The 16,709-nt window shown below is 39.0% G+C and overlaps 1 protein-coding gene across 4 annotated transcripts in view; it reads left to right on the forward strand.

Annotated features, from left to right (window-relative positions):
• The first annotated feature begins 5,165 nt into the window (after positions 1-5,165).
• SPART (spartin) overlaps positions 5,166-16,709 on the forward strand; it is a 47,337-nt gene continuing 35,793 nt past the window's right edge. The window contains exons 1-5 of one of the 4 annotated variants that reach the window (XM_038573267.1): positions 5,732-5,869; positions 7,979-8,155; positions 9,229-10,040; positions 12,357-12,554; positions 14,821-14,988. In XM_038573267.1, the coding sequence (XP_038429195.1) occupies positions 9,231-10,040; positions 12,357-12,554; positions 14,821-14,988 (1,176 nt within the window). In that variant the 5' untranslated portion in view covers positions 5,732-5,869; positions 7,979-8,155; positions 9,229-9,230. Of the gene's footprint in view, positions 5,189-5,376; positions 5,536-5,711; positions 5,870-7,978; positions 8,156-9,228; positions 10,041-12,356; positions 12,555-14,820; positions 14,989-16,709 lie in introns of those variants that run through there. The other 3 variants (XM_038573268.1, XM_038573266.1, XR_005378326.1) reach the window with 3 other exon arrangements.

The following is a 16,709-nucleotide window of genomic DNA, read 5'->3' on the forward strand; positions in this document are numbered from 1 at the left end:
CAAATCAGTGCTCAATAAGTACAAAAAGACTTGAAATCACACCATGCATAATTTCTGACCACACTGCTATGAAACTTGAAGTCAACCACAAGAAAAAATTTAGAAAGATTACAAATACATGGAGGTTAAACAACATGCTACTAAAGAATGAATGGGTCAACCAGGAAACAAAAGAAGAAAAATTTAAAAATACATGGAAACAACCGAAAATGAACATCCAATGGTCCAAAACATGTGGGATGCAGTAAAAGCAGTCATAAGAGGGAAGTATATTGCAATGTAGGCCTACCTCAAGAAGCAAGAAAAATCTCAAATAACCTGACACCTAAAGGAGCTAAAGAACAACAATCAAAGCCTAAAGCCAGCAGAAGAAGGGAAACAGTAAAGATTAGAGCAGAAAAATGATATAGAAATTAAAAAAAAAAAACCCAGAGCAAATCAATGAAACCAGGAATTGATAACCTCTGCCAGACGTATCAAAAAGAAAAGAGAAAGGATCCCAAATAAATAAAATCACAAGTGAGAGGGGAGAAATAACACAAAAGTACAAAGAGAATGTTACAAAACATTATCTGCCAACAAATCAGACAATCTGGAAGAAACGGATAAATTCCTAGAAATTTATAAACTACCAAAACTGAGACAAGAAGAAATAGAAAACTTGAATAGATCAATAGCCAGCAAAGAAATTGAATCAGTAATGAAGAGTCTCCCAACAAATAAAAAGCCAGCCTGATAGCTTCACAGGGAAATTCTACCAGACATTTAGAGAAAAGTTTATACCTATTCTTCTCAAATTGTTCCAAAAAAGAGAAATGGAAGGAAAACTTCCAAACTTGTTCTGTGAAGTCAGAATTACCCTGATTCCAAAACCAGATAAAGACTCCACTTAAAAAAAAAAAAATAAATAAATAAATAAATAAAAGGAAATACAGGGCAATATCCCTGATGAATATAGAGTGCAAAAATTCTCAACAAAATACTACCAAATCAAATACAACAGTACATTAAAAGAATCATTCACCAAGATCAAATGGGATTTATTCCTGGGCTGCAAGGGTGGTTCAATATTCACAAATAAATCAGTGTGATACACCACATTAATAAAAGAATGGATAAGACCATATGATCCTCTCAATAGATGCAAAAAAAGCATTTGACAGGTACAACATCCATTTACCATAAAACTTTCAACAAAATTTAGAAGGAACATGCCAAACATCATAAAGGCCATATATGAAAAACCCACAGGTAATATTATCTTCAGTGGGGAAACTGAGACCTTTTCCTCTACAGTCAGGAACAAGGTAGCAATAGCCTCTCTCAGAAAGTTATTTAGCATGGTACTGGAAGTTCTAGCTTGTTCAATCAGACAACAAAAAGAAAACAAAACAAAAACAGAACAATCATACAAATCAGCAAGGAAAAAGTCAAACTTTCACTATTTGCAGATACCATGATACTCTACAAAGAAAACCCAAACAATTGCTAGAACTGATACATGAATTCAGTAAGGTCATAGGATACAAAATCAACATACAGAAATCTGTTGCACTTCCATATACTAATAATGAAACAGCCAGAGAGAAATCAACCATATTTACAATTGCACCAAAAATCCTAAGGTACATAGGAATAAACCTAACCAAAAAGGTTAGGTTAGGTTTCTGTATTCTGAAAACTAAAGAATGCTGATGAAAGAAATTAAAGATGACACAAAGACAGGGTAAAAGATTACATGCTCATAGATTGGAAGAACAAATATTGTAAAGATGTCTACCCAAAGCAATCTACACATTTAATGTAATCTCTATCAAAATACCACCAGCATTTTTCACAGAGCTAGAACAAATCCAAAATTTGTATGGAACCACAAAAGATCCAGAATAGCCAAAGCAATCTTTAAAAGGAAAAGCAAAGCTGGAGGCATCACAATTCTGGACTTCAAGTTATATAACAAAGCTGCAGTAGTCAAGACAGTATGGTACTGGCACAAAAACAGACACATAGATCAATGGAACAGAATAGAAATCCCAGAAATGGACTCACAATGATATGGTCAAGTAATCTTCAACGAAGCAGGAAAGAACATCCAATGGGAAAGAGGCAGTGTCTTTAACAAATGATGTTGGGAGAACTGGACAGCAACATGCAAAAAAAAAAAAAAATGAACCTGGACCACTTTCTTACACACCATGTACAGAAATAAATTCAAAATGGGTGAAAAAATAAATCTCAAAATGTGAGCTAGGAAACCATCAAAATCCTAGAGGAGAATACAAGCAGTAACCTCTTTAACCCTGGTGGTAGCAAATTCTTACTAGATAAGTCTCCTGAGGCAAAGGAAACAAAAGCAAAAATAAACTATTGAGACTTCATCAAGATAAAAATCTGCACAGTGAAGGAAACAACAAAACTAAAAGGCAGCCTCTGGAATGGAAGAAGATATTTGCAAGTAGGATATATGATAAAGGGTTAGTATTCAAATTACATAAAGAATTTATAAAATTGAACACCCAAAAAACAAATAATTGAGTTAAAAAATAGGCAGATGACATATTTTTCCAAAGAAAATATATAGATAGCTAACAGACACATGAAAAGATGTTCAACATCACCCATCATCAGGTAAATACAGATCAAAACTACAATGAGATATTACTTCATACTAGTCAGAATGGCTAAAATTAACAACACAGAAAACAACAAGTGTTGGTGAGGTTGCAGAGAAAGGGGACCCTCTTACACTGTTGGTAGGAATGCATACTGGTGCAGCCACTCTGGAAAACAGTAGGGAACCACCCTACAATGCAGCAATTTCACTACTAGGTATTTACACAAAAGATTAAAAATACTGGTTTGAAGGGACACATGCACCCTGATGCTTATACCAGCATTATTAACAATAGCCAAATTATGCAAAGAGCCCAAATGTACATCAACTGATGGGTGGATAAAGAAGGGATGACACACACACACACACACACACACTGGAATATTACTCAGCCATCAGAAAGAACGAAATCTTGCTATTTGCAATATCGTGGATAGAGCTAGAGAGTATTATGCTAAGTGAACTAAGACAACCAGAAAAAGACAAATACTATATGATTTCACTCATATATGTAATTTAAGAAACAAAACAGAAGAACCTATGAAAAAAAAAAAGGAGAGAGAGGCAAACCAGGAAACAGACTCAGCTATAGGGGACAAACAGGACAGAGGTGGGCAGGGGGATGGATTAAATGGGCAATGAGTTATGGAGGGCACTTGCAGTGATGAGCTCTGGTGTTGTATGAAAGTTATGAATCACTAAATTCTACACCTGAAACTAATATTACATTGTATGTTAACAGAAATTTAAATAAAAACTTGAAAAACAAACAAAAGAAGCAAAAAACAAAAGAAACAAAAAAAAGGTAGTGTACATTTTCCACATTTGTTCTTTTTCAAGACTGTTGGCTATTCTGGCTCTCTTGAACTTCCATGTCAGTTTAGGATTAGTTTGCCAATTTCTGCAAAATAGTTGTCAGGGATTTTCTTAGGGATCATGTTACATCTGTAGATCAATTTGGGAAATATTGCCATTATAACAATATTCAATCTTTCAGTATGCTAATGTAGAATGTCTTTCCATTCATTTAGGTCTTCTATAAACCCTCTAGCAATGTTTTGCAGTTTTTGGTGACAAGTCTTGCACTTATTTTGTTAAATTTATTCCCAAGAATTTTGTTCTTGATAGTTTTCTCAATGACATTCTTGATTTCATTTTTGGAGCATTCATTGCTAGTGCTTAGAAATTTTATTGATTTTTGTAAGCTAGCCTTTTATCCTGCAACCTTGATGTACTTGATTGGTTTTAGTAGATTTGTAGTAAATTTTAAGGTTTTCTACATATGTAATTATCTTGTATTTAGAAATTCAATCTTTTAAAAATATTTTATTTATTTGAGAGAGTGAGAAAGAGAAGCTGAGCAGGGGAAAGGCAGATGGAGAGGGAGAAGCACACTACCCGTGAGCAGGGAGCCTGACTGGGGGCTGTATCCAAGGACCCTGAGATGATGATGACCTGAGCTGAAGGCAGATGCTTAACCGACTGAGCCACCCAGAAACCTCGAAATTTCACATTCATAAAACTTTATTTGATGCTACTGGAAATTTTTTAAATTAGATTTAAATTTATGTACTTATGTATGATGCAGAGAAGTATGATAGGTGATCAATAAAAGACTTTCCAGAATAAAGAAATGGAAGTATATCAAGTTGCCTGGTATTTAGGTATCACTGGCTACATTTGAAAGGGTTATGTGACAGTTTTATTTTAAAATGTCAATTTACAATAAAACAATTTGCATCTTTTGCTACTATTTAAGTCAGATCAAAAATATATTTTTTAAAGATTCTGTGTATTCATGAGACACAGAGAAAGGGGCACAGACACAGGCAGAGGAGAACCAGGCTCCCTGCAAGGAGCCCCGAATCAGGGACTGGATCAGGGACTCCATCTCAGGACTTCAGGACCCCAGGATCACGACCAGAGCCAAAGGCAGATGCTCAACCAGTAAGCCGTTCAGGTGTCCCCAGATTAAAATTGTTATGGTCAATATAAAAATGAGGGAAAAAGTCACATTTTTTTCCCAGAATTCTTTTAGAGAGTATAAGAAGAGCGAGCAAAATCATTTAAACCACTGTATTAACAAATACCTTCCTAAAGGGGTTTTTTTTTTTTTTTTTCTTTTTGGGATGAATGACGGTTACCTTTCTTAGATTTGGGGAAATTCCCCAGTGGCCCCTAATTTAAAAGCCTCACCCAGTGGTCATCCAACAGTCCTCATCATTAATTAATTCAATTGAGGTAAATAATTCATCTGTAATTAAGTCACTGCCATCCCTCAAGTCACTTAGCTATTTGTAAATGCTCAGGGCAGTATATATAAAAACTTTCAAAGGCAAGTCTACTGAAGAATATGAGATCTATCCTCTACTGTATTTCAGTGATTTTAAAGAAGGGGAGAAATGCGGGCTACGCTCGCCTCGGGGCCTCAGTCCTCGGTGGTCTAGCGGCGCGGCTGGTTACCCCGGGCCGGGGTTGGACCTCCGTACGGCTGCGCCGACTCCGCGCGTGCGCGCACTCACACACGGAGCCGCGCCCGAGAGTTTTACTAAGCACCGCACGCGGGTTTTGAAGGTGACTGTCTTAGACTTGTTAGAAACAAAGATTAGGTTCCGGAGAGTTGAGCAGACCAGCCTTTGTTCTCCCCGACGCGCCGCGTCCAGGGCTCCCTCCAGCCGCGACGCGCCCGCCGCCCGCCGCCCGCCCCCCTCGCAGCCGCGCAGCAGCCCTCAGGCCACCGCGGACAAAGATACTGCGCAAGCGCGAGCGGAGACGACGTGGCCGCCCGGGCCGGGGTCGGGGGCCGCCGGAGCGCCGCTCGCGGGACTCCCTGGGGGCCTTCCGCCCTCGTCCTGTCCTCCCCGCGGGTTCACCTCGACTGCGGCATCCGAGCGGCCCGCTTCGCACACACCACCTCCAAGGTCAGAGTGGGAAGGACGTGGGCTGGGCGGGCCGGGGGCGAGGCGCCCGAGTGGGCGTCGCGTGAGAGCCGACCCGCGGGTTCCTGAGGCGGGAGCGAGGGCCGGGGGCGGGGCGGCCGCGTGACGTGGCGCGCTCTGGAGCGCGCGGCTTGGAATGCTTTGTGAGGCCCGGCGTGCGGCGGCGCGCGCGGGCGGGGCGCTCAGAACCTCGGGACCGCCGCGGCCCGGTGCTCCGTTGCGGCTCCGCGTCCGAGCGAGGAGGGGTGTGGGCCGCGGCAGCCGGGCGGGGAGCTCTTCAAGTGGCGCCGAAGCGCCCGGAGCCCGGAAAGCGCAGGTGGGGCGGCGGCCGGCGGCCAAGCATTAGGCCTGGCCTGGGCCCCCGAGGCGGGCGGGTGGCGGGAGCGCCGCGATCCCCGCGGCCTGGCCGGACGGGGGGAGGGGCAGGGGAGGGGAGGGAAGGCCCGGAGCCCTCGCCCGGGTGCCAGACAGGACACTCCCGTGGAAGGGAGCAGTTTCGAGAGACTAGTTTGAGAAGTTGCTCTCTCAGCCCCCGCCTTCTATTTACGGGACCGTCGACCTCCGCGCGCCCCTGACCGCGTGGGTGTGGAGGCGCTGCTCCCACTGCCGCCCTCAGATCCTGCTCTTGGAACATCTCTGTGGGCCGGTCTGGCTGCCTCCTACGCGTTGTTTACTTGGCTTTGAAAATGGCTGTGGTCATCCGCCCTTTCCTAGCGCTTGAGGCCTCGTGAAAGTTCGATGATGTTTACCGAGTGCCAGCGGCCAACAGCAGTTGAATCGGGAAAGCTTAGCGCACGGTTTTGCTCTTTCGAGTCCCTGCTCGCGTTCCTTTGGGCTTGAGCACTGCAGAGGCGCTCGCTCTGATGTGTGCGTCCGGAAAAAGTTTCACTTGGAACGTGCACCGTTTCGTGACGCGGCACTACTGCGTTACGGAAGGGTTGGCCCAGTTTTCCACTGATTAATGAATTGCTCTACTCTGTCACTGAAGGATCTTCGGAATTCACTTTATTGCATTGTAATTTAATGGATATACGTTCAAGATTGTTGCTGCTTCTGAATACTGCTTTAAATATTTAAGAGTTCAATACGTTTTATTTGTTTTGTTTTTGTTTTTGTTTTTTGATTTCCGGAAGCAAAACGAAGAAAGTAGGGGAATGTAAAAATGTCCCCAGTTAGGAATGGAGCTATTTTTTTTTTTTAATTATTACTCTCCTTTGCAGTAACACCCCATTTGGTGATTTTACAGGAAACCTGTTTGAAACAGGAAGGTTTTATGTTCGTTCTTACCTGTGGGGCTTTCTGAAACGTCATTTGTATTGTTCCTCTGAAAAGAATGCGTAGGATGTTATTGGAGGGAGTTGCATGCAGATATTTGTAAAAGTTCCCTCTTCTTTTTTTGTAAAGAGGCAGGGTAAGCGGGCACTAGAGCCCTTTCTGTATTAGGGGCTACTTGTGATACTGACCTTTAGCTTGATTGTTACTGCCTTTAGGGTATATGGGATTGAACTAAGTTGTCAGATGTTTGATTCAGAATTTTTACCTTTTCTCCTGAGGTCATTTTTTTTTTTAAAGCTTATATATATGCGCGCACACACATACACACATAGTTATGTCCGAAACAAACATGTTTTACTTCTTGTATTAGAACATTTAAGAAATGCACCATTTGTATCTGGAAGTAGATTTTGGTTTTGTTGTTGTTGGGTTTTTGTTTTTGTTTTTTAAGATTTTATTTATTCCTGAGGGACACCGAGAGAGGCAGAGACATAGGCAGAGGGAGAAGCAGGCTCCCTGCAAGGAGTCCGCTAGATGGGGGACTTGCCCCCTGACCTTGTCCCCCCCCCCCCCCAAACCACTGAGCCACCCAGGCATTCCTGGTTTTTGTTTTAAGACAATTATACTGGTGTGGGTGCTGTTTTATGTAGTACTATAGATTGACATTTCAAAATTTTCTGTTCTCAACTTTAAAAATGAAAGTATGTGAAGGCGCAGTCCCTTAAGCCGCTCTGTTTCAGATCAGGTGGTGGTGAGATAGAGCCTGGCATTCCACACTCAGTGGAGTCTGCTGAAGACCCTGTCTTCCTCCCCCTCCCATAAATCAATCCTTAAAAGAAATTTAAAAAATAAAAATTAAAGTATGTGAAGTCATGTAATAATAACTTTTTTCAAGCCACTTGATAAGCTTTTAATTGTGATTAGGGATCTGACATGTTTTCTTTTAATTTTTTAAAAAACTATTCTGAAGTTCTTAACTCTGTGAAACGCATTTTCACGGAGACTACTGAGAATACATCAAATCCTGGAAGATCTCAGAAATATAGTATTTTAGTACAAAATTTACTTTTTGTGCAGAAATTATCAACTACATTTCACCTGATAGATTTACAGGTTTTTTTTTTCCCTGCTAAACTTTTTTTCTTCCAAGATGGAGATGCCAGCAAGAAATGCTGTTCAGCGACTGACCCATGGAATTACACCACCATCACATCACCACTGACCCTGCTCCTCACACTTGACTTTTCAGTGGCCATCCCATTACCTCCAGTGTGACACATTATTTCAAGAAATCTTTGAGCATACTATGTAACATAAGCTTTGAAATGTAGGTAGACACAAGATAAGGTGTTGAACACCTTTTAATGTGCCATTTAAAGATTCTCTTTAGTGAAGTACCTGTCATGTTTTTTTTTTTTTTTTTCACATTAACAAGAATGAGAGGTTATGCCTTTCTATCTTGCTAGAATTATTTTAATGGAGTTTTGGGAGGGAATAGGGCTAACTGCGTGTGAGTAACCTGCCACCTTTAAGCGGAAGGAGGTAACTTTAAAGCTTCATCTAGATATTTTTTCTCATTTATGTCCTCTCCAATATGTGATTCAACCTCATTTTTTAAAAAAGATTTATTTATTTATTTGAGAGAGAGTATGTGAGCACAAGCATGAGGGGCAAAGAGAGTGGAAGAGAGAATCCAAAGTAGACTCCTTGCTCAGCCTGGAGCCAATGTATGGCTCAATCTCATGACCCTGAGATCATGACCTGAGCTGAAACCAAGAGTCAAATGATTAACCAACTGTGCCACCTAGGTGCCCTCAACCTCATTTTTAATTAGCTGGATAAAATCTGGATTTATATTATAATGAATTTTAGAATGAGACTCTTTGTTTCCAACATTAGATATATGGTAGGAAACATTTATTTATTTTAAAGACTTTATTTATTTATTGAGAGAGAGCATGCACATGAGCAGAGGCAGAGAGAAAGGAAGAAGCAGACTCCCTGTTGAGCAGGGAGCCCAATGCAATGCTCAATCACAAGACCCGGAGATCATGACCTGAGCTGAAGGCAGATGCTTAACCAACTAAGCCGCCCAGAAACTTTTATGATAAGAAACTGTAACAAGAAAATTATTCAGTAAATATATTTTGACTTATTCTCTTCTGTTTTTGATTTAAAAGATATTTAGAAATAAGAGCATTATATATCTATTCAACAAATACAATGGAGTGCATTCTTTATGTCAGTTCTAATAATAGATTAGGGAATACAGTAGTAAACGTGACAGACCAGCAAAGGCCCCTGTCCCTTTGAAATATATTTAGGTAGGAGAAATTGATAATAATTCAGTAAACAAATAGTTAAATTAGATAATTAAAGATAATATTTTCTGTTTGGCAGAAATGGAGCAAGAGCCACAAAATGGAGAACCTGCTGAAATTAAGATCATCAAGGAAGCATACAAGAAAGCCTTTTTATTTGTTAATAAAGGACTGAATACAGATGAATTAGGTCAGAAGGAAGAAGCAAAGAGCTACTATAAGCAAGGAATAGGACATCTGCTCAGAGGAATCAGCATATCATCAACAGAGCCTGAACACATAGGTCCTGGGTGGGAATCTGCTAGACAGATGCAACAGAAAATGAAAGAAACACTACAGAATGTACGTACCAGGTTGGAAATTCTGGAGAAGGGTCTTGCCACTTCTCTACGGAATGATCTTCAGGAGGTGCCCAAGTTATATCCAGAATTTCCACCTAAAGACATGTCTGAAAAGTCACCAGAGCCTCAGTCCTTTAGTTCACCTCACCAGCATGCTGAAGTAAATGGAAACACTTCAACGACAAGCACAGGGTTGGTTCCTGCACCTAGTTCTTTATCCATACCATCTCAAAGTCATCCAGCAGAAGCACCTCCTGCTTATACACCTCAGGCTGCTGAGGGCCACTACACTGTATCCTATGGAACAGAATCTGGGGAATTTTCGTCAGTTGGAGAAGACTTTTACAGGAATCATTCCCAGCCACCTCCTCTTGAAACCTTAGGGCTAGATGCAGATGAGTTGATTTTGATACCAAATGGAGTACAGATTTTTTTTGTAAATCCTGCAGGGGAGGTTAGTGCACCTTCATATCCAGGGTACCTTCGAATTGTGAGGTTCTTGGATAATTCTCTTGATACTGTTCTAAACCGTCCTCCTGGGTTTCTTCAGGTAAGCCAGAGAAAAATGTAAACATAATTTGAAATATAGATAGAATACATTATTTTTGTTTGTCAATATTTATTATGTGTTCAGGACATCAAGTGCAAAAAAGATCATTCTTCCTTTTTAACATATCCTGTGAAATTTATGAGCTTTAAATGTTTGCATGTTTGATAACTTTTTTTTTTAGATACAGAATTGTGTTTTAGTATTAAAATTATGATGACAAGACCTGAGGGGCATTGGAGCATTCATCCGTAAAATTTCAAATTCTTTATTGGAGGAGAAACTTAATAACTTCAATTCAGAGGGATTTACGTAACTCATTTGGATGTGTAACTAAATTTCCACAAGTATTGTCAAGCCGCATCTGAGGGGTTGATCTGGACTAGACCCAGCCGAATATACAGAATGGTGAATATACAGAATGGCGGTTCTCAACCTGGGGTGATACCCGCCACTCTCCAGCCCAAGAACATTTTGACAATGTCTGCAGATGTTTTTGGTTGTCACAGCTGGGGAGTGGTTGTGCTACTGCTACTGGCATATAGTAGGTAGAAGCCAGGGGGTACTGCTGAACATCTAAACAGGATCACTAAAAAAAATAAAAATAAAAAAAAATAAACAAGATCACTTCTGTCAATTAAAAAATGATCTAACCCCAAATGTTAACCATGCAGAGGTTGAGAAACTTTGGTATAGAAGTAGAGACTGTGATGATAATTTAAGGTGTATTTCTAACATTCTAAGCAGAAAAATTTACCAGACTGCCCTTGGTGGTCCAGTAGTAAAGACACTTGCTAAGTAACAACTGGTGTTGTTAGGGCATTGTTGTGGAATTAATGAACTATTTTGAAGGTAATGTTGTAATAATCTTTTTAAAAGTTGGACATCAGTACAGGGATTTGGGTTCTAGAAGTGAGGACTCCATTTACACTGGGCGTAACAGGCATTTGCATGCATGTAGAAGTAACTACGTGAGCAACTTAGTATACTTTACTTTCAATTCTTATGTAGCTTTTACGTGGAGTCAGCTTGAAAGTTGTTCAAAGGTAGTTGGAGACGTAATAGGTGTGTATGGAGGAGATAATTTGGGGCATTGCTTTAAAAAAGACTTCATTTTTGGATAGGAAGAATATTATGGATCCTGTAGGTTATTTTAGGAAAGAATCCTTGAGGTAGAAAGAGTAGGCATATTGATTGGGATTGTGAAGAGGCTGATTTTGATAAAAGCTGTAATATTTTCTGCTGACCTGGTAATAGAGCTCTGTTTTAATGATGGAATTTAAAACCAGGGTGTGGTGGGGTGCTGAGTGGCTCAGTCAGTTAAGTGTCAGACTCCTTGATTTCATCGCAGGTCATGATCTCAGGGTTGTGATACTGAGCCACGCTCTGCGCTAGGCATGACACCTGCTTAAGATTCTCTTTCTTCCTCTCCCCTCACCCCCCAAAACAAACATACATATAATAAACACAATAAAATACAGTAAAAAAAAAAAGCCTTTAGGGGCCAGGCTACTGGAGATATGGGAAATGAATATCAGAAACACTCTACTTTGGTTGATTGAGCTCAACCATTAAAATGACTTGTTCTCTAGTAAAAATTTGTCCTGTTTGAGTGCTTTAGATGAAAATGTTTTTATTCTTTCTAATATCTCCTATTTTTGGTTATAAATCATGAGTAAAATTGTACCCCAAATCAAGAGTCAAATATCTAACCAACTGAATCACCCAGGTGACCCTGTGAATGCTGGGTTTGTAATTAAAAGAATTGTTTGGCTTCTCTGGTGCCAGATAGCTTGTGTCTAAATCCTAGCTCCACTTTTTTTCATAGACTCTGAGCAATTTAACCTCTCTGCCTCAGTTTTCTCATACATAGAATGACAATATCTAACTTTATGGAATTGTCGTGAGGATTAAATCAGTAAATACATGTACTTAAAAACAGGTTGATTTTAGTTATTTTCACAAAAGCATGTCTAATTTGAATTATAAAAAAGTCTTAATGTACTTTGTTGTTTATTTAAAACTAGACTCATTGTTGATTATGTGTAGGCTATTTAAGGTCACTAATTTCGAGACTATAATTAGAGAAGCAATGACATTTTTAGGACAGTTCTTGTGAGTGAGTGAGTGATATGCATAAAGAGACTGGCAAATAGCTAATTTTTAGTGAGGATTTGTTGATGCTAATGATTCTATAAAGCTTGTAAAATGCATTTAGAATTTTGAAATGTTGATTTTCTGTATAACAATTCTAAAACTTCAATGAAAACCTAGTTCTATTCATTGATTTTTTTTTTTTTTCCTAACTAATCCCTTCAGGTTTGTGACTGGTTATATCCTCTAGTTCCTGATAGATCTCCAGTTCTTAAATGTACTGTGGGGGCCTACATGTTTCCTGATACCATGTTACAAGCATCAGGATGTTTTGTGGGGGTCGTCTTGTCTTCTGAATTACCAGAAGATGATAGAGAACTCTTTGAGGATTTACTAAGACAGATGTCTGACCTTCGGCTTCAGGTAACTTGTATCATCCTTTTAGCACTGACACTTTTAAAGAAATTATAATAGGGTCTAATGTGATCAGTTAGGAAACTGGGAATATTTAATTTGCTTGTGTGTTCACAAATACTAGTTAGAAATTGGTAGTAAATAGAATTAAGATTATGGGCTCTGGGGTCAGATTACCTGGATTTGAATTTGAACTCTTCCTCTTTACAGCTGTTTTGCTCAAGTTATTGCTTTTTAGTTTCCAATTCATCCACCTCATTGGACTGGTGAAGATTAAAGTTAATATATTAATTGTCTTATATCAGTGCTGGCAAGTAGTAATGTTCTGTGAATGTTAACTGTTGCTGTCACCACAGCCTTCCTGCTTAGTTGGAAAAATAGTCTAATGGGACTAAATGGTGAAGTTTAGGTAATTTTGACATTAGTAGATGGGATATGTTGGACATTTTGGGGGTGATTGGCATTTTGAGGAAGAAACAGGTTTTACTTTAGGGAGTCTTTGTTCTCATGATAAATAAAGCTAAATAGAAAATAAAGTGCAATTAAAAATATGAATTTGCCTTATTAAGCCTGTTTTTTTTCTGCCCACATGTTGATCTCTCATAGGGAGTTGAAATATATATAGACTATTAAGGAGAAGCTTTCATCAGGTATTCTTGCCCATCCTAATGTAAAAGAAAAGGGGAAGAATATTTTTGATTGTGAATATTGACAGTTTTCTGAAGTTGAGATTGACAGAATGATAGTATAATATTTTATTCTCTACTTCAGTCAATGTATATTTAGGATCCATTATTTAACTAGGTATTGTACTAAATGATGGATGAGAATATAGAACAAGAGACTGACTATAAAGATGCTATTTAACAGGTCCTATTCTCAGGCACTTGTAGTTGGCTGAATAATCATAGTACAGGATGATGATAGATGATGAAATAAAAGTATACACACAGTTCAGGAAGGAGATCAGGGAAGATTTCAGAAAATAGTTTCCTTTGAGTTCAGTCTTGAAAGCTATGTTCTTCTTTTCTCAGGAAGTGTAGAGTATACTTTCATTCTGTACTTATATCAGAAAGATCACAGGTGACGGGAGCAGACTACTAGCTAAGTAAAAGGTCAGAGTCATCTCTAGCATTAGGTTATATAAACTATATACGAGAACGACCTGGTGATCAGCATATACTTTAGCATAGTCAGTGCTAAACATTTAAGCTATGGTAATAAAACGTATGGTATCCTTACAGAAGGGTATGTAGCCTCAGTGTGCTCATGGGGAGTGAGTAGTTGACAGAGGCAGAAACATGGTCAAATGGATAGGAGTTCGCAACTTAGCTTTGCTGTTTACTAGCTGAATGAAGTGACATCCTTAATTATTTCAGACCTATTATGGAGTAGTTCCTCCTTTTCACCCCTATATTTATTGGACCTATAATACTGGGTTTTAGGATAGAAATTAAACTAGCTTTTAGGTAGTATGTTTACTTTTTGTGGTTGTATGGCATTTTTAGTTTGCTCTGTTGTCCCAGAAATCCCAACTAAACAAAAGTTAGTTACTAGCTGTGATTTTGACTTGTCTTTACTCTTAAATATTCATTCAGCAAAGTATTTGCAAGCAGAATACCTTCAGTATTCAAGTGCAAAAACAAACATAAAACAAAATCAGGGCAGCCCCGGTGGCGCAGCGGTTTAGCGCCGCCTGAAGCCCCGGGCGTGATCTGGAGACCCTGGATCAAGTCCCACATCAGGCTCTCTACATGGAGCCTGCTTCTCCCTCTGCTTGTGTCTCTGCCTCTCTCTCTCTCTCTCTGCATCTCTATGAATAAAAAAATAAAAAATGTATTAAAAAAACAAAACAAAAACAAAAACAAAATCAAAATCAGTCTTCCAACAATGCAGAGTGGTTAAACTGGACGTAAGTTTTGTTATTGCCTTTAAACTCATTTAGTATTACATGTATGTGTTTCTTAAAATTTACCATATGTTATTTAATTAAATTCAAATGTAGCTACATCTGGCTTAATGATAACTTAAACCAACAACTGCTGTAAATTTATTTTTTATGCTTTTTCTTTAGAAATTTGGTTTAGGCCATTTGTGAACTAAAGAACTCAAGGGGTTGAGGTTTGGTGATGAGATAAACACAAAAGTGTAGAGAAAAGACCAGCAAAAGTGGTTGTATTAGACTTTCAAACACATCAGTGTTTGAACAAGCACATTACTAGAGTGCAGCTTAGAAAAAATTCGAATTTGATCTAAGGTTTAGTCTACCCCCTAGGCCAACTGGAACCGGGCAGAAGGAGAAAATGAATTCCAAATTCCTGGAAGAGCAAGATGCACCTCTGACCAATTGAAGGAAGCCAGTGGCACTGATGTGAGACATTTGGGTCCTTCATTGGACCAAGACAATAAGGATGTGCGTCATAAAGGAAAACGGGGGAAAAAAGTAAGTAAAATAAGAAACAAAGCAATAAGGTATGTGTGTATATTCTATTCTAATGGTGCCTTTCACCAGTTTCAATTATTTATAAGATCTTATCCCTGTTTACTAAAGCAGAGCAACTTGCATAGTCACAAAGTGATCGCTGGTAAAAATAATTAGAATCAGCTTTAATATTTTCCTTTCCAGTGTTTGTTACTTAAACTCTTTTAAAACATATTTTGTGTTTTGGGGGCTAGATTTTTATGAAGTATTTGAAAGATTTTTGTATTTATGTTAATGCATATTTTTTGTTTTGTTTTGTGTTGTTCTCTACCTTCTTGTATACACCAGGATCTTGGAGCCAGGTGCGCTTTTCCTTACACTACCATTTTTATTCAGTCCCTTTCTTTATGGATGGCCATCAGGAAAGAGAATGATTTTTTTAAAAATACATTTAGTAGTGGGGTGCCTGGGTGGCACAGTCAGTTGAACATCCAACTCTTGTTTTTGGCTCAGGTCTAGATCTTGGGGTCCTGGGATTAAGCCCCACATCTCGCTTTGTGCTAAGCAGGGAGTCTTCTTGGGATTCTCTCCCCCTCTGTCTATACCTCCTCCCTGAGCTCGTATGTGCATGCTCGCTCTCTCCCTGATAAATAAATTTTTAAAAAAATACATGTTTAGTGGCTTTTTTCTTTTATTTTTTAGATCTTGAGTATATGATATGCTCTAGATGGTAAATTCGGAATACAGTTCAGTAAGTATTTATTTAGTGCTGGAATGCTGAACATAGTGGAAAAGTTAAATTTCTTATCTCAAGGAATTTATTGTTTAATGGGGAGGACAGATTAGCAAAGAAAATTTCTATCCGGTGTGATCATTAGATGAAGGCACATAGGTTGTATAGTATGCTAGATTGTACCATTAATGTACAACCTAGCCTCATCGATAATGTGGGCCTCTTGTGGTGTGGTAACCAGTAAGGAAGGCTTCTGAGAGGGCATTTGCCTAAGATCAGTCCTGAGGATGAAGCAAGAGTTGGCCATACATACAACAGGTTAAAGGAGATTCTAGGTAGAAGTAGTAAAATAAGCAAATGTATGAAGAAAGAAATAGCATTGTGTGAGTATTGAATTACAGTTTTCTATTCATTGTTGTATTCCATATTGTAAATGCTCAATAATTATCTTAGAAATTAATTCATGCCACTTGAATATTCTACATTTTTAAAAAGATGCTATTTATTTGAGAGGGGGAGAGAGAGTGTGCACAGCTGGGGGAAAGGAGGAAGAGAAGGAGAAGCAGATTCCCTGCTGAGCCAGGGGACCCTGGGATCACCATCTGAGCCGAAGGCAGACGCTTAACCGACTGAGCCACTCAGGCACCCCTTGAATATTCTACATTTATTTGTGTTGAACACCTTAGATCAGATTTATGAGGACTTTGGGAGCCCAAGATGGCTCCAAGAAATGTATTTGTTTAAAAAAAAATTTAAGTTAATGCACAAAAAGCAAATCAAAAAGATACTTAGTGAAAAGTAAGTCAGCTTCCCATTCTGCTGTCCATCAACCACCTAAATTCCCTGCTGCAGACACATTATTGCTAGCTTCTCCTTGCAGATACATTCCAACATATATACATGTTTATTTTGTGTTTGGATATAAATGTACATTCACACTTATATACAATTATTAATACAAATGGCAGCATGAGAGACATACTGTTTTGCTCCTTACTTTTTTACTTAA

Source organism: Canis lupus, chromosome 25 (assembly GCF_011100685.1).
Source record: "Canis lupus familiaris isolate Mischka breed German Shepherd chromosome 25, alternate assembly UU_Cfam_GSD_1.0, whole genome shotgun sequence".
Lineage (NCBI taxonomy): Eukaryota > Metazoa > Chordata > Mammalia > Carnivora > Canidae > Canis > Canis lupus.